This window comes from Nelumbo lutea, chromosome 4, assembly GCF_056320005.1.
Source record: "Nelumbo lutea isolate HS-2025 chromosome 4, American lotus-T2T, whole genome shotgun sequence".
Classification (NCBI taxonomy): Eukaryota; Viridiplantae; Streptophyta; class Magnoliopsida; order Proteales; family Nelumbonaceae; genus Nelumbo; species Nelumbo lutea.
In genome coordinates this window covers 5,792,017-5,812,027 of record NC_142687.1, presented here as the reverse complement: position 1 = coordinate 5,812,027, position 20,011 = coordinate 5,792,017, and the positions used below count along the sequence as shown (strand labels likewise).

The 20,011-nt window shown below is 37.5% G+C and overlaps 2 protein-coding genes across 5 annotated transcripts; both read left to right on the top strand.

Annotated features, from left to right (window-relative positions):
* The first annotated feature begins 1,245 nt into the window (after positions 1-1,245).
* LOC148853579 (putative inactive leucine-rich repeat receptor-like protein kinase At3g03770) lies at positions 1,246-8,384 on the top strand. Of its 3 annotated transcripts, none has more exons than XM_088981903.1 (7): positions 1,246-3,735; positions 3,916-4,049; positions 4,445-4,688; positions 5,694-5,905; positions 6,001-6,023; positions 7,080-7,191; positions 7,750-8,384. In XM_088981903.1, exons 1-7 carry the CDS (start codon positions 2,385-2,387, stop codon positions 7,978-7,980), a joined length of 2,307 nt encoding a protein of 768 aa, XP_088838029.1. In that variant the 5' UTR covers positions 1,246-2,384; the 3' UTR covers positions 7,981-8,384. The 3 variants fall into 3 exon arrangements, with proteins under 3 accessions (XP_088838029.1, XP_088838027.1, XP_088838028.1); XM_088981901.1 differs by having other exon boundaries at positions 7,062-7,191; XM_088981902.1 differs by having other exon boundaries at positions 1,391-3,735; positions 5,697-5,905; positions 7,062-7,191.
* A 2,059-nt stretch (positions 8,385-10,443) lies between these two features.
* Positions 10,444-18,343, top strand: LOC148853578 (NADH dehydrogenase [ubiquinone] flavoprotein 1, mitochondrial). 2 transcript variants are annotated; one of them, XR_016112380.1, is made up of 4 exons: positions 10,448-10,795; positions 13,567-15,040; positions 17,766-17,821; positions 17,996-18,343. XR_016112380.1 is itself a non-coding variant. In XM_088982641.1 (3 exons), exons 1-2 carry the CDS (start codon positions 10,793-10,795, stop codon positions 15,025-15,027), a joined length of 1,464 nt encoding a protein of 487 aa, XP_088838767.1. In that variant the 5' UTR covers positions 10,444-10,792; the 3' UTR covers positions 15,028-15,040; positions 17,996-18,343. The 2 variants fall into 2 exon arrangements, 1 of the variants encoding a protein (XP_088838767.1); XM_088982641.1 differs by lacking the exon at positions 17,766-17,821 and having other exon boundaries at positions 10,444-10,795.
* Positions 18,344-20,011: the final 1,668 nt, after the last annotated feature.

Here is a 20,011-nt window from a genome sequence, read left to right as displayed (position 1 = left end):
TTTACATTTTAACCTCAATTGATCATTTGAAAATACGTGGTGAAGTAAGGAGTTCTGACTTATAGAGTAGAAAAGACAAACCAAATCCAAGTTGGTTCTCATTGATCTCTGAGTATTTTATTTGGTCACCATCCAGTCCTTCCTGAAGTTTCTTATTTTATTTTATTTTTTCACAACTGGTGGACAAAATTATTGCATTATTTTCCCAGAGCCTGCCTTCATCGTGTTAAGCCATAAAACTCGAAGCTCTTCTCTATATGATTCTTTCACTTAAAAAACTGGAATAAAATTTTGTTTTTTATTTATACCAGATATATTGTACTATCATACAAATCGGTTCAATACTCTTCGCTTGTTGTTTTTTCATTTTTTTCCTCCAAGTGATCGAAGATATTAGCCTCCCGATCTGCAAATACATGTGATGATTTGAATATAGAAGCAATTCATCCAATCAAAGGTTGTTTTGTCCGCGTATTTAGCTGATGATCATCTATCAGTTATTCCGGCCAAAAGGTTAGTTCCTCACCGTTGTATAGTCCTGACTCCTGAGTCCAAATTCCAAAACCGTTGTACTCAGAACAACGTAAAAATTTCCAAAAAAATAAAGAAATAGGAAAAAAAAAACTCCTAAACGAGCAACAGTAGCTAAAAATCGCTAGAGGACATCCTTCTCATTGGACAAAAGGGCCATTGGGCCAACCCACAACGTGGTTTAGAAGTCGAAATAAGCTGTCAAATGGGGCCCACGAAAGGATACATGGCAACAAAATTCCTAAGAAGCCCTCCTGAAAATTAATGAATATCGAGACTCAATTTTTTGTACAAACGCGGATTCGGACTGTCGGAGGTGTACGTGCCTCCACCTACTTCTCTTAATTGCCAATTGTCACAGAATCACATTGAATGGGCCATGCTTTGAGTTTTGACCAGAGGGAGTAAGGGAGGACCCCACAATCGCATCATCATCGAATCATTACGATTTACGACCAAGTCTAAGGTCCTGATTTATTGTTCACCTGTTAACGTACGACCCAGCGGAACCCCGCCCCACACCATTAAAGCAAATTTAAGCCTTGAGAGGCTGAGAGGGACTGGACTCCATTATTGTCTGCCGATCCACTCGGATGGGCCATCTCTCACCGTCAATCGGATTGGGCTTTTGCCAATTGGACGGGAAGATGGACTGGATTGGTGGATATTTCCTCCTCCATTGGGATATAAAAGCCCTGAAACCAGGGGAATGTTGGCCATCTCCTCGGGACGGTAACCGAATATGAGAGAAACCAGTAAGGCATTTTCGTAATTAAGACTCAAAAGTAAGGGCAATTAAAGGTTTAACGACCGACTATTTTTCGTTTTCCTCTTTGCATACAGTGCCACTGGTCCTTCTGCTACGAGTACAGATTCTACATTGAGATTTGAGAGAGAGGGAGAGAGAGAGTAGAAGCACTGAAGCAGAGTCTGTGTTGTTCTTCTACTCCATTACATGAACCTACTTGGCTACTTGCATCAAAGTTAATAATAAGGAGCTCACAGTCTTCGATGCAAAAGGCCGTCATGTGCTTGCTGTAAATATCACTTCCTCAAGTTCAAAGGTTACCGCCGCTTAGATCTCCTCTACAGGTTCGTTTTTTCTGTTGTTGAGATTTTCATCTGCTCTTCACGGATTGGTCTCTAACAAACGGACTACTGATCACAAACTCAGCGTCCTTTCTTCTTTCATGTCCTCTGTCCCCCTTCCTTTTTTTGTTTTTTTTTTCTTTGGTTTTTGGTATGCAAACTGCAGTCCCCTGTCTTTGTTTCATGGTGTTTCTGCTGAACTAGTTCGATAAGCAACTTTGTCGTGAACACGCTCTTTTGGGTATCCGAGGCGGGTCTTCGGCCATCTCTTACAGTTTTTTCTTCTCCTACAGAGCTTCTGCTTCTTTTCTCCTCTGAATTTATGGACACCCAATGTTTTCTTGAGAACGAAAGCTCTCGGAATATTACTGAAGTATTTTGCTGCCTTTCATCTCCTGCTTCGTAGTTCTTGCCCAGCCTGATTAAGTAGTAAGACCACTCTTCCGAATGTATGAAGTAGTAAGACCATTTTCAGTTTGTTATCATGTGTTTCTTTCTTCAGCTTTCTCCCAGAATTCACGAAAAACAAAACACATCGGCTAAAAACCATTCTGTGGACCAAGAATCTTATCGATATTACTTGCAATATAATTCTTTCTGACACAGAACCTAGATTTCCCGTCTTCTTGATGCTCCCACATCATTCCATGTTTTTATTTCTAGGCTATTAGTTCTCTCGCCTTGTTTTTTTGGGTTCATTCTTACTTCCTAAGGCTGCTAAGCAAAACCAGAACTTTGTTGTTGCTGGACTTTGCCTTGGTCAAATGACACCTTATACCTTGTTTCTAACGGTATGTCTTCCATTGTTTTTCTTCATCCCTGCTACTCATCAATTGCAAACCTCCCAAACCGAAGTTCTACGGCAGCTTAGGAAACGCTTGGAATACCCAAAAGCAATGGAAGCTTGGAACAACAGCGGAGACCTATGCTACTTGCCGCCTTCTCCACAGTTGACGATTGTATGCCAAGACAATTCTGTCACCGAGCTCAAGATCATGGGTGATAGGCCGGCCAATTTTAGTAACTTCCAAGGATTTGCAGTTGCTAATCAGACTCTATCTGAGGCTTTTTCTATGGATTCTTTTGTCACAACTCTGTCCAGGTTGACCAATTTGAGAGTTCTTTGGTTAGTATCTCTAGGGATTTGGGGCCCACTTCCGGACAAAATCCACCGCTTATATTCGCTTGAACTTCTTGATTTGAGTTCAAATTTTCTATTTGGTTCGATTCCTCCAAAGATTTCTGCCATGGTAAAGCTGCAAATTTTGACATTGGATGACAATTTTTTCAATGATACTGTTCCAGCTTGGTTTGATTCCTTGTCAAATCTGTCGATTTTGAGCTTGAAAAGCAACCAGTTGAAGGGTCAATTCCCTTATTCAATTTGCAGAATTAAGACACTCACTAGTCTTGCTTTGTCTCATAATGATATTTCCGGTAAATTGCCTGATATGGGTGGCCTAGAGAATCTGCGCATGTTGGATTTGCGGGAGAACCGGTTGGATTCCGAAATACCTGTGTTGCCCAGAGGATTGGTCACAATTTTACTAAGCAATAACTCCTTCTCCAGTAAGGTTCCTCTACAATTTGGTGAACTTCGTCAGCTTCAACATCTTGATCTGTCATTTAATTTGCTGGAAGGAACACCACCTGCAGAACTTTTTGCATTGCTGAATATCAGTTATCTGAATTTGGCATCAAACATGCTGAGCGGTTCACTTCCTTCCAGCCTAAGTTGCGGTAGCAAGCTTGGGTTTGTTGATATTTCTAATAATAGATTGACAGGTAGTTTACCTTCTTGCTTGAGCTCTTCATCGGATAAGAGAGTTGTTGAATTTGGTTGGAATTGCTTAGCTGTTGATCTTCGACACCAGCATCCAGAGTCACATTGTAAGGACATCCACGTGAAGGGGAAAGGGTCTGGGGGCCAAAATGTGGGAGTGTTGGTTGGTATTATTGGAGGGGCTGTAATTATTGTGTTAGTTTTGGCATTTGGGTTTTTCGTTTTGTGTAGAAGACACTGCCCAAGAGGGATATCAGAACAGCACTTATTGCCAAAGGCAGTCCCAGATAGCACACCGGCAGGGTTCTCCCCTGATCTCCTTGCAAACGCAAGTAATCACTAGTCTTGCTTTTCTTCATCCAAAACTCAGATATTGATGCATGATCTCATTCACAATTTCCAACATTTGAAAGTAGACTTCCATTATGAGTTTGTAAAAATGTTTCTTTGAATCTGGTGGAGTAACATCATTCTTTTTCTTTATTTTTCTCCTTTATTTTCTTGCTTTTCAGGACTTGTTTCTCAAACGGCAAAGCTAGGCACACAAGGTATACCGGTATATCGGGTCTTCTGTTTAGAAGATTTAAAGGAAGCCACCAACAATTTTGATCTTTCAACATTATTGGGTGAAGGTTCAACAGGAAAGGTACTACATTTATGTAACCCTCATGCTTCCAGTGTACTTTTTCTGTTATAGTACTTGTGTTTGTTGTTTGTTATAAGTTGCTTGATGGAGTATCAATCAGTAATTCCTTGCCTAAAAACAAAGTCAATTTTATAGAAGCTCATCTGTGAATAATTGCATGTGCACAATTCGTTCTCTTAGATGTATTAAATGACAAAAAAGGTCTTTTTGAAATAACTACACATGCTAGAAGCCAAAAAAAAAAAAAACTGCACATGAAAAAAAGATCATTGATGACTTATAGGGTTCTCTTTTCTCAGCGACAATGATAAATTGATTGTTGTTTGATTTAACTAGTTAGACTTTCAAATCTATCTCAAGAAAACCCTTTTGACTTATCACATTTTCTTTCCCAGGTCTACAAAGGAAGATTAGAGAATGGAGCCAATGTTGCTATTAGGTGTTTAACGTTGTTTAAGAGATACCCAATTCGGAATCTTAAACTCCGGTTGGATTTAATTGCAAAGCTTCGACACCCACATTTGGTTTGCCTTTTGGGACACTGCATTGATTGTGCTGGACAAGATGATGGCTCAGTCAACAGAGTCTTTCTGATTTATGAGTATGTGGCTAATGGAAGTCTTTGCGCTCATCTCTCAGGTCAGTCACTCTACAACCAGACATTGAATGCAGAATCTTTGGGGAAAATAAAACTCTTCCCAATAGATGGTAACCACCACCTATTTAATCATGTAAAAGTACAAGGAAGCTTCCGTTTTGTATGTTACAGCAAGGTTCTCTTTAGTCAAATATCAAACCAGTTGAATTATTTAAGTTTACTCATCCTATATTTAATATTGGAATGACCGAATGAGAGAGGAACTAAAATTAGTCTAAGAGCCAGATGATTATCTGATCAGGTTGATGTTATGGACCCGAGAATAGGATCTCGTCACGGGTCGGTCCACGGGGAAAATCTCCTATTCTCCCTTGTTCCTCCCTTTTCTTGAAGAACCTATCTTGCCGCCCTAAAGGTGGTTTGTTCAAGAGATCACCAACTCTCCTTTGCTCTCTTTCTTGACTGAAATTTTTGATGATCTTATTCAATGTTCTCAGCTCCTTAAATAGGAGATTACAAGAGATAAGAGTCCTACTTTTAGGAAGACTCCTTGCTAATTAGGAAGACTCCCTACTAATCGATCCTACTGAACTGATAAGATAAGATAAGATAAGATAAGACTCCCTTAATCTATCCTACTGAACTGATAAGATAAGATAAGAATCCCTATTAATCCATACTACTGAACTGATAAGATAAGAACACTGAATAGATAAGACTCCTACTAATCCCTACTACTGAAAGCAGATAAGGCAAGAATATTGAATAGATAAGATAGGATGAAAACACTAAATTGCTGCTGTTGAGAACACTAAATTACTGCTGCTGCTGCCGGCGTCCACATCAGTTGACCTTTACCTCATTTATCTTGACATCTTGATATCCTATATTTGTAGTCTATGTGAACCACAAATATAGATATCCGGTATTAAACTTTAAATTATGACTACAATCTTTTCAGCCTAAGGATACTAAGCATCCCTTTCTCCTAATTCTTTTATGTAGTGGGTCTACTTGATTCAATCTAACTATATCTATTTGTGCAGAAGATGGTCCAGGGAAAGTTCTTAAATGGTCTGAGAGATTGGCGGTCCTAATTGGCATTGCAAAGGCAGTGCATTTCCTACACACGGGGATAATTCCTGGTTTTTTTAACAACCGATTAAAAACAAATAATATTTTGCTTGATGAGCACCAAATTGCAAAGCTAAGTGACTATGGCTTGTCCATTATCACAGAAGAAATTGACAAGCATGAGGTGAGAGCAATTAATGGTAGATGAATTGGTAATCATTGAACATAATTTTTAACAGCGAAAAACTTTTACTAAGACATAGTCTTCTTGTTTTACAGGCGAAGGGAGAAGGCCAGAAATGGTAAGAATTGATAACCTAAAGAGATGTTATTTGTTATTCATGAAATGAGAAATCATCGTGTCATAATTTTAGTTATTTTGGTTCAGAAGCAGAGAAAGAGATTTTAAATGGATTATTTGCTTGTGTTTTTGGTTGGATCATTTGCTGCGCCATAAGGACAATGATTTCTATTGGGAAAAAAATGAGGAATTGATGAGTATTGAAACTGATGAAGATACAATGGATAATAGTTATTACAGTATGAATGTTTTTGTGTTAACTCCAGACAAACAATAACTAAGGAATTTAGGAAGAGAAAAGGAAAGGAGAGACATTCAGAATAAATATCTGATTCTAGGTTTGGATTCATTCATATTGTTGTTTTCAGTTATTTCCTGGACCAGAATTAATTTAGGCATTAAGAAGATGGTTGTATATGAATTAGTTAAACACGCTTTGCATTGTAAAATCAAGAAATGGGGAACATATTTATCGCAATTTAGACATTAATCCCTTGATAAAACACGAGAAAATATTAGAAACTTGAAAAGAATTAAATGAGTGTAAACACTTTCTTCCTCCCACTCCCCAATGAACATTCCAACTGAATTATTTTTTGTTTTACCCATAATAATAATAATAATAATAGTTCAAATATCAACAAAAGAACATATGTGACTGATAAAAATTTCAAAAATAACAATGTTTACATACAATACATGTCATGTGCTGAAGTAGTAGTGGTTCCTTGCGTGCATTCCATTTGAAGGAATCTAGAATGACTAAATATGAACTCTTAGTCGTACATGATTTGACATAATGTCTTCCCTTGTATATGGAATCTCCAAGTACCAGAAATATGATGGATTAATGTTTACTTATATAATTTTTGGCATGTCTTTTTGACTGTTCAGAGAGTTGGATTTACTGTGATCATCCAGTTGGATGTGCATGCTCAACTTTACAAGATAAACATCCTTGCATTTTCTGTTTTGTGGGTTTTAAATGTTATAGGGAAGGTTGATTACATGATAACTATCTGACAATACCTAACTTTAGGGCTGCCCATTTTTTCAGTCATGGGACAAAGTTAGAGGATGATGTGTACAGTTTTGGGTTTATATTACTAGAAGCACTTGTGGGACCTTCAGTATCTGGAAGAGAAGAAGCATTTTCACTCAATGAAATGGTATTATGAAACTTTAATTTGAATGCTCTTTTTTCCTTCATTGCATATTGATATCGATATTGTTCGGTCAGCCCATTTCATGGATTTTGGATACATTGTGGTCAACCCCTTTATTGGAAGAGATAAAGGGGGTAGCTGTCATGCAGGGAATACAGAGGGTCCAACTGCAACAGAACACATGTAATGTTAAACATGTTTTTTGAATGCATTAACCCCATTAGTAGTGACAACTAGATGGGGTTTTATTCAACTAGAGTCGATGGATCTAGTACCTTCTAATAAGTTATGAGGGAGAAAGGAGAGGCTTTCAGGGAAAATAGCCAATTGGTCAATAAAAACATGGGAGCTTTTATTTGATGATTTATGTTTTACATTAATGACTAGACAAATGATAGTTCTCAGAACCCAGAAAAAAAGAGGTTCCACATTGTTTGTTCCAAAAAAAGAATGGTTCTGCCACACTGGATATATACTAGCTTTTTACCTTTCTTGTAATTCACCAGGCTATAAGAATTTAGATCTAGTGTTTATCCTGTCAGAGTGTTCCTTGTTTTGCAGGCATCATTTGGCAGCCAGGATGGTCGTAAAAGAATGGTGGACCCAGTTGTCCGCGCCACTTGTTCGGAAGAATCATTATCAATTGTTATCTCCATAACAAACAAATGCATATCCCCAGAATTGTCAAGCCGTCCCTCTTTTGAAGATGTCCTTTGGAACTTACAGTATGCAGCTCAGGTCCAAGCAACAGCAGATGGAGATCAAAGATCAGATGTTGCTTTGCAGACATAAATGTTTGTCCGCAGAGCTAGGCCTTAGCAACATCACCATTCATTTTAGAACCCCTATACCTATTTGGAGACTGAAGGTACATATATCATGTTTATGGGGTTCTACAAATATATAATTGTTCCCTGTATTCTTATAGTACTTTGCCTTCTTATTATTTACCTCCTTTCTGGAATGTATCCTTGTTTATACCAAGTCTTCTTCTATACCAGCAATTTTCACTGTTGGGGCTTGTATTCACTATTGAAAATAATTTAGTCTTGGACTCTCCATGGTACCTTTTTTTTATCAGAAAAATGGTTAGTCCCTACTGTAATAGTCATTGATCATACAGTGACTCGATGTAAGTTTCAACTCTTATTAGTAAGATTAATAGAAATACGAAGTACATGTGAAAGTTTGATGCATGTGGGAAATTTTTATCTATGAAGGTGCCCAGAAAAAGGATATGTAAACAAAACATAATCAACACATGAATATGAAGGGATGCAAGAAACGAAAATTTAATAGAAGCACAATGTTATAATATTATATAATTTACTTGAAACTACATGGAATTTGTGTCTGCAATGACCCTTTTTATGAAAATCTCAGGATGCATAAAACTGGAGAACCCTACTCCGCAAAACTTGAAGCAATATCAAAGTATTTCACGGTGAACTAAAAATGAAAAGAAATCGATGCAATTCTGTTGGAAAAACTTTGACCAATCAAACAACCACGAACCACCTCAATACCACCTGACTGGTTACCACTCAACCCCTGTGTGGCAATTGTTTATTGTTTTTAAAATCAAAATCATACATATTGACCAACATTACTCCTGTTATGGGTCGGCTTTTGTCTCTTTATGAAGAGTCCAAGCCCGAGCCAAATTGGAAATTTGGTAGAAATACATATTGTATGCATATAATTATGGGCAAATTTTTTAAAGTGCTTTTAAGGTTTAGGAAGTTGACTAATTCTATTGTCTTAAACTACCCTTAAATTTTTTAACAATTGTTATTATCGTTAGATTTTGACAGAAATGATAAAATGTCAGTTTATCCTTCCATTAAATCCTGTCTAGAAAGGATATTTGTCGGTTTTATCTGTAATGGCTACCTCTACAACTTTCGACCGACGGTGGCAAACTGGCAATAGTGAACAAGCAATCAAAAAGAAAAAAACTCGAATGGACCATCTACACATTTCATGCCCTGCCAGAAAGCAATACCGAGAGTGCTTCTCGACCAAAAATGGGAGCTTATTATCTACATCGGCTTTAGATTTGAATGCCATAAGTGAGAGGGCATCAGACGGAGGTACCCAGTTCAACATGAACTAAGTTGAGCAGAGAATGGGTGGGTAAGCCGTTGTAGATAGTAGTACTAGCACTACCTCGTTGTTTAGGTGGCGCCATCCCTCCGCTCAACCAGTCCTCCATCCTGGTCTTCAAATGTTACTCGGAATAACCTCATCGACGTCATTTTGGTTACAACCACATTGTCTTGTTCGGGCAGCTTCTCCTTTTCTTGGAACCTTGGGCTCTATGGTGAGATTGTAATGCCTTCCTGTATACACTTTAAGAAAATTGCCCATTAATCATTTGAGAATTCTTGAGCCCATTCCGAAAAATAATCAGGCCTAATGCTTAGAACCTAGGGGTGACCACGACCTGAGCTTCTCATAGGCTATTTGAGTTCGGCTTGGCTCAGTTTAAATCGAGCTTCGAGTCAAAATCAAGCTGATATATAGGCTCATGAACCTAATATAATAAATAAATATTTTTTATTATATAAATACATACATATAGATAAACATATAAATATATAAAATATATATAATAAAAATTATTTAACATATAAATATATAAAATATATATAATAAATAATTTTTATTATATATAATAATATTTTATATATAATATTTTTATTTTTATGTATGATAGTAAATAATTTTTATAGTTCTTATTTTTTTGTATGTAAAATAAAAACAATTTTTATATGTATAATAATAAAAAAAATTTAATTTTTTGTATGTAAAATAAAAAATATTTTTATATGTATAACTTTTTATTTTTTAGAAAAAAGCATGACTTGTAGTCGAGTCAAGCCAAGCTGAACTCAAACTTGTGAGCTTTGAACTAGGCTGAGCTCAAGCCTAACATGGTTTCAGCGAGCTGAACTTGAATAGCCAAGTATTTGGCTTGAATCCACCCCTAATATAACCTAAATATATTATGTCCAAATTATATATAATCCATCTGGCCCATAAAAATTAAAATCCCAACTCTAACCTTAACCCAACCTGACATTTTTGGAATTGAATTGGATTTAGATTTTTTATAGACTCCAAACCTAGAGTTCTAAAAGGGATTTAAAAAAAGCGGTTTTTATAGATGCTTTACTTCATTAATTTTGTAGTAAACAGTGATAGATATTATTCGGAAAACCAATAAAATTAAGAGTTCGGTAACTAAAGAGAGATTGCATTATTCAAAGACCAAGTCCGAAACGGGCGAAGCACATAAGAGTTGCATACTCTTGTTGTTCCTTTTTTGGTAAGACATACTCTTTTTGATCAGAAGCATTTTTGTTGTTTACAGGGACAGAAAGGTAATTCGATTGTAACAAAGCACGCGAGCTCAACCAAAAACTATGCCCTCGTAGCCGTAGATGCCCCGGACGTTGGGAGCTGTTGTTTCGTTCTGGCATTCAGTCATTTTCTCTTTCTTTAGCCATTCTTGATCTGTAGGACGCTCACTAGAGCTCTTCCAAACGCTTGATTTTCGGAAAATTTATTTGCGAAGGTCGTCACTCCTCTTTGACGCTTCATGGTACGCAAATCTGCTATTGCTCTGCATCATCTGATTTTATCTTTTTCTTCAATAGCCCTAGGGTTCCATTGTTACTATGACTTGATTTATTTCTCGAAATATATTTTGAATGCTCGTGGGCGTGTTGCATTTCTGATGGATCTGCTTTAGGGATAACCATCAGATAAAAAATTCGGGTTTCGGAATTGTCTTGTTTTGCAATAACAATTGATCGCTGACCTAGCACAAATAAAAACAGAATTTTTATGTGAATTATATGCAGGAGATTATTTCAGATGGATATCGGTGTTTTCTTTTCTTTTCTTTTCTTTTTTCTTCCCTCTTTTGACTTTAACAGCTGCGGCCCTCCAATTTCCTTAGGCTCAGTTTGAGAAGGTTTTGAAATATGTACCGTAGTACAAATACAAGGTTTTTCACCGTACATATTTGTATTTGTACACTTACCAAAGTGAGCCTTAGGTGGATGTTTCCAATTTTTTTCGCGGTCATAGGACATTACCACTGAGGCATTGGCCTTTTTTGCTTAGGTCTCACTGCATTAATTCATCTTCATTCAATTATTCAAATCACAATCCCCATTATCTAGATGCCTTTCTTCATTCTTAGAAGCTTTCAAGCTTACCCTGATCCTCATAATAATCTAATTATGTAAATGTGCATATAATGCTTAGATTGTAGCAGTGATCTAGAAAGTCAGCTTGGAGCATAGCTAATAAGGAGATACTCTAAGTGTTAACTAGATATGTCTAGGAATGCTTTGTGGAACAGATTTTCAGAACCTTTTAAGTGTGTATACTGTCTATGCATTCATCGAAGGGACATGGTTTTGCATCTGTAGTGGTAAAGCTGCTTCACTTCCATCAATTCATTGAAGGAATACATACCTTCTTGTAATGTAGGCAGGTAGCTGTCTCATCTCTATTTGTAGATGTACCAAGGTATAAAGCATTTCTCAACTAAGGCTCAGTTTGGAAAGAGTACAAATACATACAAAATAACACAAAATACAAGGCTTTGCACCCTACATATTTGTATTTGTACTCCTTCCAAACTAAGCCTAAGCAACCAAGTAAAGGACATTTTCCTTTAAAATTAAACCAAATAGATAAATAATTGACTGACTGACTGTACAAAAGTAAGCCTGTTCATTCACTTCAATATGCAGTTTATCCCTGCAATCAACAAAACTAAGCCAAAGGGTCATTTGATCATCACTGAAGTGGCTGAACTGAATGACTTACTAATTTGTCTTTTAGTGAAGAAAACAATTAAATAATAAAATAATCAAGTATATGTTTATCAACCCAACTTCAGTTTCAGCCATTAGTGAGCTCATATTAGTGGCTCCTATCCTGTTCTGCCATTCCACTTTTTTCAGTGCCATATGCATCGTTAAAATTTTTGTCTAACACTGATGAACATGAATCCTGAATTGTGTGTTTATTCCTTTCAATCAGATTGGTCAAAACTAAAATTGATTTCAACATTTAATCAAAGGGTAAAATAGGTATCAGATCATTCTACATGCTTTTGAAGGGCCAAAGTGACATGACAGTATACAATTTTGTGAAAATGTATGATTTTCATGGGGACAAGAGCAAGTGGAAGGATGGGCAGGTTTCAGATTCATGATAAAAATAAGTACATAAAAAATAACATCATGATTTAGAGTTGTTAGGTCTTTGAAATGTTGAAGAGAAAAGATATTGCATTTTCAGGACCACATTGACAATTTAATGGCATGGAGAGAGAAGGAGATCTTTCTGCAGATAAATTGTCCAGTAGAAGGACTTAAAAGTTTGAGTATGAGGCGACTTCAGGGAAGAAATAAACTGAAGAAAAAAATGAAAAAAATGTCATCTGCTTGTGCACCAAAGGGAGGAGTGGGAGTTCAGATTTTTCTTTCATAGTTTGGGAAATGGAAGAAGGAAGAATTTTATAATAAAGCTTCTCATTAATGGAACTGAAACTTATTTGCAAGGTGAAATACACTGAGCTTTTTGTCTATCAATTTGAGTCTCCTCGACTCCTCATCACCTTTCCTCATTGTGATCATACATAAAGAAGTATTCATAACTTCAGGTCTCATAACCAAACAAAAGAAAGGAGAGGAGGGAAGACAAGATAAAGATATTCATTGCATTTGCATGTTTTTTCCCCTTTCTTTGCAACCAAATCCAAGATCAAGTTGCCTCTATCACATCTGATCTTCAGGAACTGCAAACACCTGAAATTAATGCTAAACAACTATATTCTTTCCACAAACCTGAACAAAAACAATATGAACCACCGCTAGCATGGCAACATCACCTTTGGATTAGTTGTCATTGATCTGATTTGGGGCATAATGTATGCTCTGGAAAAATTGACTGTTTTTTCTTATTTATGCTCTTGACATTGAAACAGATCTCTCAATCCCAAAAGGAGGCAAAAGTTATCCACTCTCAGAATTATAGCATTTTGAGTATTGCTTTCTTTAGATGATGTTTTTATGAGTATCTATTGATTAGGTCATTGGTTTCCATTCAAGGGTCTTCCTCATTATTTGTTATGTTAATTATAACATCATTATATTTATGGGTGACTACAATTTGACAGAAAACATGGCTCTTCATAGAGCACAATGGCGAGACAGGATTCATATAACTGATCCTAAATAGTTGGAATTAAGGGGCATTATCTTCCTTTTAACCTCAATGGCGAATAACCAAAACTTAACTGATATGGAATTTTCCCTCTACCCTGGTTGTCCACTGTCCAATTTTTTGCAGGCTCCCTTCAAGAGCATTCTCTCCCTTCCTAGGGTGGCTCTAGTCCGTCGCTCCAGTGAGAAGTGGGACTCAATCTGCAGATCATTCAGTACTCAATTTGCAACTACCTCAAGCACTCCACAACCTCCACCCCCACCCCCACCTCCTGAGAAAACCCATTTCGGCGGCCTGAAAGATGAGGACCGCATCTTCACAAACCTCTATGGGTTGCATGACCCATTCCTGAAGGGTGCTATGAAGCGAGGTGACTGGTACAGAACCAAAGATTTGGTGCTTAAGGGCTCCGATTGGATTGTAAATGAGATGAAAAAATCTGGTCTCCGTGGCCGTGGTGGAGCCGGTTTTCCATCTGGCCTCAAGTGGTCTTTCATGCCGAAGGTGTCTGATGGCCGCCCTTCTTATCTTGTTGTGAATGCTGATGAGAGTGAACCAGGAACATGCAAGGACAGAGAAATAATGCGCCATGACCCACATAAATTACTTGAAGGTTGCCTGATTGCGGGTGTAGGTATGCGGGCTACTGCTGCTTATATCTATATAAGGGGAGAATATGTAAATGAGCGTAAAAACCTTGAGAAAGCAAGGAAAGAAGCTTATCAAGCTGGATTGTTGGGAAAGAATGCATGTGGGTCTGGCTATGATTTTGATGTTTATATCCACTATGGAGCTGGGGCTTACATTTGTGGTGAAGAGACAGCATTGTTGGAGAGCCTTGAAGGAAAACAAGGGAAGCCAAGGTTGAAACCTCCTTTCCCAGCTAATGCAGGGCTATACGGTTGTCCAACAACGGTTACAAATGTGGAAACTGTGGCTGTTTCTCCAACCATTTTGAGGCGGGGGCCTGAATGGTTTGCTAGTTTTGGTAGGAAGAACAATTCTGGGACAAAGCTATTCTGTATCTCAGGTCATGTGAATAAGCCTTGTACTGTTGAAGAGGAGATGAGCATTCCATTGAAAGAATTGATAGAGAGGCACTGTGGAGGGGTTAGAGGTGGATGGGACAATCTGCTTGCAGTGATACCAGGGGGTTCTTCTGTTCCATTGATTCCTAAGCACATATGTGATGATGTATTGATGGATTATGATGCACTCAAGGCTGTTCAATCAGGTTTAGGGACAGCTGCTGTTATCGTGATGGACAAGTCAACTGATGTTGTGGATGCAATTGCTCGGCTCTCTTACTTCTACAAGCACGAAAGCTGTGGGCAGTGCACACCCTGCAGGGAGGGAACAGGATGGCTGTGGATGATCATGGAGAGGCTGAAAGTTGGGAATGCAAAGCTGGAGGAAATAGACATGCTTCAAGAGATCACAAAGCAGATTGAGGGACACACTATCTGTGCATTGGGTGATGCTGCTGCTTGGCCTGTGCAGGGTCTTATCAGACATTTCAGACCAGAACTGGAAAGGAGGATCCGGGAGCGTGCAGAAAGGGAGTTGCTGGAAGCTGCTGCGGCTTGAATTATTCACTGAGGTTGGTTTTGGACATATTGCATTTTGCATTAACAAGACAACTAGCTCTCATTTTCCTCACTGGATAGGTTGAATAACTGAACCAGTCTACATTTCCTTGCATGGGTGTTAGTGGTACATACAGGTAATAGTATATTATATGGTTTGTCTTGGATGTAAGCCATAAGCTGAAATGGTTTGTGATTGAAGCCTCTCTGTTCTATAACAATTCCTTGGACCACCAGGGAAAGAGTGGAGTGAAAATGGTCCAAAACATGCCTGGGTGACGGATAGTATGTTGCCAATATTTGCAATTGGCCTGTGAGCTATTTAGAGGCTATTCCTCTTCTTGGAAAATGCCATGGACCTGAAAACCTTCATCCTATCCCAAGTAGTAGAGAAGGTTGAATTGAATCGTTAATCTTATAATAAATTCTAAGATCATTTCTACTTTTTTTTTTCAGAAACTTCCAAAAAATTGAAAATATATAACTAAAAACTTAAACCAACAGAAAATGATTTTACCCCATTTTCAGTTCATACCCATCATTTATGTCCAACCTACCACCAAGTTTATCAATCATACACTAGAAGCAGTAGTTGATATAACCAATTTTTATTCCAAAACCTATTAATTCACCTATAATGCTTTTTCCTTCAATACACACATGATTGGAGAAAACAAACCCAAAATGATCTTGAAATTGGTCTTAAATAATCCAAACTAGTAAAGTTCTTAAAACAACACAATGTCAATAATCACATTAAATGCAATTATCCTAAAGTTTGAGAAATAATCCATAAAGGTTTTCAGGGAAGGACTCAATGATTTGAATTAAAGATCCTAGAGGGTTTGTGATTTGAATTGTGAATCATATTGTAAATTATAAGATTTTGACAACTTTTTTGATCTCCTGATTGGAATTTCTTCAAAATCTATTCTACATGCTTCTCAAGCTTAGTATGCCATGGGTATCCATACCAGACATCTGCGGTACATCTGGTGCTTCTAAGCTGTTGACACCTTTGGAAGTTGGAATAACATGGATGGATAGCACAGGGAATCTGTTTTAAGTCCTTATTAAGCCTCAGTCAAAGTATATGCTTCAGTCAGGGACATTTCTTAAATGGCAATGCATCCACATAATTTACCTTTTTGTGGTTATTGTTTATGACTTTATGGGTGTAAATATGTGTGCAAAGCATATGTTGCTTATCATCATCGTCAACATTATCTAAGCCTTATCCCCAACCATATGGGGTCAGCTACATTAATCCACTTTTGTTATTCCATTCTGTTTAATGCCATAGCCAACATCACTTTTTTGGAATGCTCTATCATATCCTTTCCCATATGACAAAGTATGTGCTGCAAAGCACACCTAGTATATAATAAGATAGTGTCCTGGATTTTGTTGGTGAGAGTGACAATGCTATTGTCCTTGTAGATACAAGACCAGTGCATATAGGATCAGTTGCCATTGGATGAGATGCTTCTGTAAAATCAAGGATCATCATAAAGCATTGATTTGGAAAAAGGGACATTCTTATACTAGTTGGTCATACATAACCAGTAGTTTACCCTAATCATTGACTGCTTCCACATATATTTTGGAGATTCTTGCCATGTAAGATGGCATGATTACCAAAAGGTCCAAAACATCCCATGTTAAGAAACACAAACACCAGTGTCATTCTCATGATAGTTGGTCATACATAACCAGTAGTTTACCCTACTCATTGTCTGTTTCCACTTATATTTTGGAGATTCTTGGCATGTAAGATGGAACAATTACGAAAAGATCTCTAAGCTTACTTGTTAGAGTATGATTAGTTTGCCTCATCTAACCACTAAATGCAAATATTCAAATACAGCATTAAGGCTTCGAGGTAAATAAGTAGCAGGCATATCCTTAAAGGCAACATTTTATATAATTATCCTCTGTAGCAGAGTCTGAAACTGGTATATTCATCAAATCAGAATTTAAATGATGAAAGGGGTTTGCAAGATTGTGATTCAGTATTGTTGGCCAGGGCATCAGGGCCATGTGTTCTTAGTCACCGCATAAGAAAAGCAAGGTTATTAACATCTAGTCTGAACAGCTTGTTCAGATGGATCTCAAGATCAGGAAAAAAAAATCTGGCTGATGCTCTTGCAAGGAGAGGGTTATGTAGGGCTAATTTAGTGTGAGGAATATTAGCTATTTGAAACTTTTGTCCCTTTCAAGATTGCTGTCATTTCTAATTCTCTGTCAAACCAACTAGCAGGGCCCCACCTTTTGCTAATGAGATCTTGGACATACAGACACATCAGGAGGGAGTCAATGGAATAGCTAGGGAGTTAATAACAACTTTCTCATGGACTAGAAGATACGCCAACTGCCTGGTGGATGCTCTAGAATGAGACCAACAGAACCAAATTATGGGGGGTGCGGGTTGGGTAGGGCAGTTCTAAGTTCTAACATGTAAACTGTAAGAATAAGGATAGAAGAAAGGTTGGGGTAGCAGAGGAAACATTGTAGAGGTTCTTGGTACAAACATAACTTGTATGCTATTCTTTTCTACAAATTAATAAAATCAGTATCAGTTACTGATGTAAAAAAAAAAAGGCTTTTTGAGCCTTGGCACTATGTTTCTTTATGTGAATTTTTCGTCTTAGTTCTGTTTCCCTTCCTTTATCAACTTGTCTCTAAAGGACATTACTATTTTTCCTTTATTAATTATTCCATAACCTTGTTTTTGGGCAGCTATTTTCTCCCTCAAGTTGATCTCGTAATGTAAACATCTAAAAGCATGAGTCTAGGTTAGTCAGGTTCACCCTTGGCAAAACTTTGCAGTCTTTGCATTTTGGATGCCCTGGCTCTATGGTGCATTTCTGGTCTTTCCTTATCTGAGGGTTATCTGGACATCTTTTTTGGATAATAGCTTCCAAATTTCAATTGGCTTTTCTAACAAATTATTGTTATCCTTTGTGTAGGGAAGTAATAGATGTGTCGGACACTGGAATAAAGTTGAAAGAAACCGTTCTTTCAAGAAAAAGTTAATGTAGATTTCTGAATATTTTGAAGATACCGATATTATGCTGGATGATTCATCTAAATCTTAGCTGTGATTGTGTTTATTATATCTCAAAGCTGGGAGCTACATTTGATCTGCGCTAGCTGAGAATTAACTAGTGATATCATTTCTTGTTTTTGAGTATTAACCACCTGAACCTGGTAAATAGGAGGGTTTGAAAATGAATGTAACAACATTTTGAAAACCTTGGTACATTTTGTGTATTCTCCCTGTAATAAAATCATCTTAGCTCCAGTATTGGAACCAAGTGGTTGGGTTAAACCATGAAGTTGCAGTAAAACATTCTTTAATATACAATCTTCGATGCCAAGGATCATCTGATTTGGTCAATTTTGGACCCATAAAGTTGCAAGCTTAAAGCACGAAGAGCTATTAAGAGGATCTGCCGATGACCTAGTAGTCGAGACGGTCACATGTACCCACCTTCGATTAGGAAGTGTGGTATTCCTCTATACCAGGCTTTGGGCTCGGCCCATGAACATTTTACACTTTCGGGCTTTAGCTTGGGGTTGGGGCCATTCAAATTTTGGCAAAAGCTCAATCTTAGCTGGCCATCAACAGGTGGTGGAGGTTGACTTGAAGAACGATGGTTATTATTTAAGTCGATTTTGAGAAATTGACAATGATTTTTTTTGGTGATTTTTTTCATTGGATCCAAATCTTCACTTGACACGTTGGATGTCATGTCATCCCTTAGCGTTTGTTTTGCATTGATGCCTTTGCTCCAGAAAATGGTGACAGATTAGTGCTATGTCGGAAAAAATGGTGCTCCAAGAAATGAAAATATGTTTGGAATTGTTTTTCTATAAAAAATGGTGTTCTAAGCCATGCTTTCGAAATTGATGTGTGATCTGGAGTAATGTCGAATTTGACGTTTTCTCAGGTGGAGGTTGTTTTTGCCAACAAAGACGTGATGTGCAGCGACGTTAACTTCTTATAATGGGTATCAGTGCTGAAAATATATATAAAGCATTTGATATCAAACAGAAAGTGTTGTTATTGTTGCTCTAAGAAATGTCCTACCTGACAACAATGTTTCCAAATAAACAAACAAACAAAAAAGACTGTTTTTTTAGAAAATGTTACTTTCAACCCACACATGGTGCTATATCTGCAACATCGATGCCTATATACTTAAAAAAGTGAATCGGCCAAGAATTGGGGAATCACCGAAAATGATGATTCCTCATTCAAGCCTAATTCCAGTGATTTTTGAGAAATTATTGAAATTGGGCAACCAAACGGCTTTCTCTCTCATCATTGATGCTTGAGATGCTAATTGCTAATTTGGCTTTGACGTAGAGCCTGAAAAATTGGCAATGTTGCCAAACATCACCTTGAAATAAAATATTAATATAGTAAATTTGAATCTTTGCATTCTCCTTGTGTATAGTCTAGGGAAAAGTAAATATACATAACGTAGAATTCTGAATTCCAGCCACCCCTACGACTAGCCCTCTTCACCCTATAAATCACATCCTGCCCCATGAATTTGGCATCAATTCAGGTCAGGACACATTCCCCCTGTATTGAATTTGGCATCAATTCACGGTCAAGACGCATTCCCCCTATACTTCGTGGCTATTAAATTCTGAACTAGGCTGATCGGTACTTCTCAATGGTGTGGCAGGTATTACTATTGTGCACTGGGGGTATACCTTGTTTTGAAGTTAGAGACACCAATCGAGTGTTTATTTGTTGATGGTGGCTTGAGGCTATTGCAAGCTAGCTAAGCAGCTGCAGCTCATGTCAAGTTTGACCCTAGTTGGGTTAGGTGGTTCTTTTATCTTCAAATATGTGGCGGGAAAGATATTATATTCAGGGGTAAATTACAAAAAGCCTCCTTGTACCATGGGGTCAATGATAAATACCCCTTATACTTACATTTGAGATAAAGACCTTATTAACTTTTACA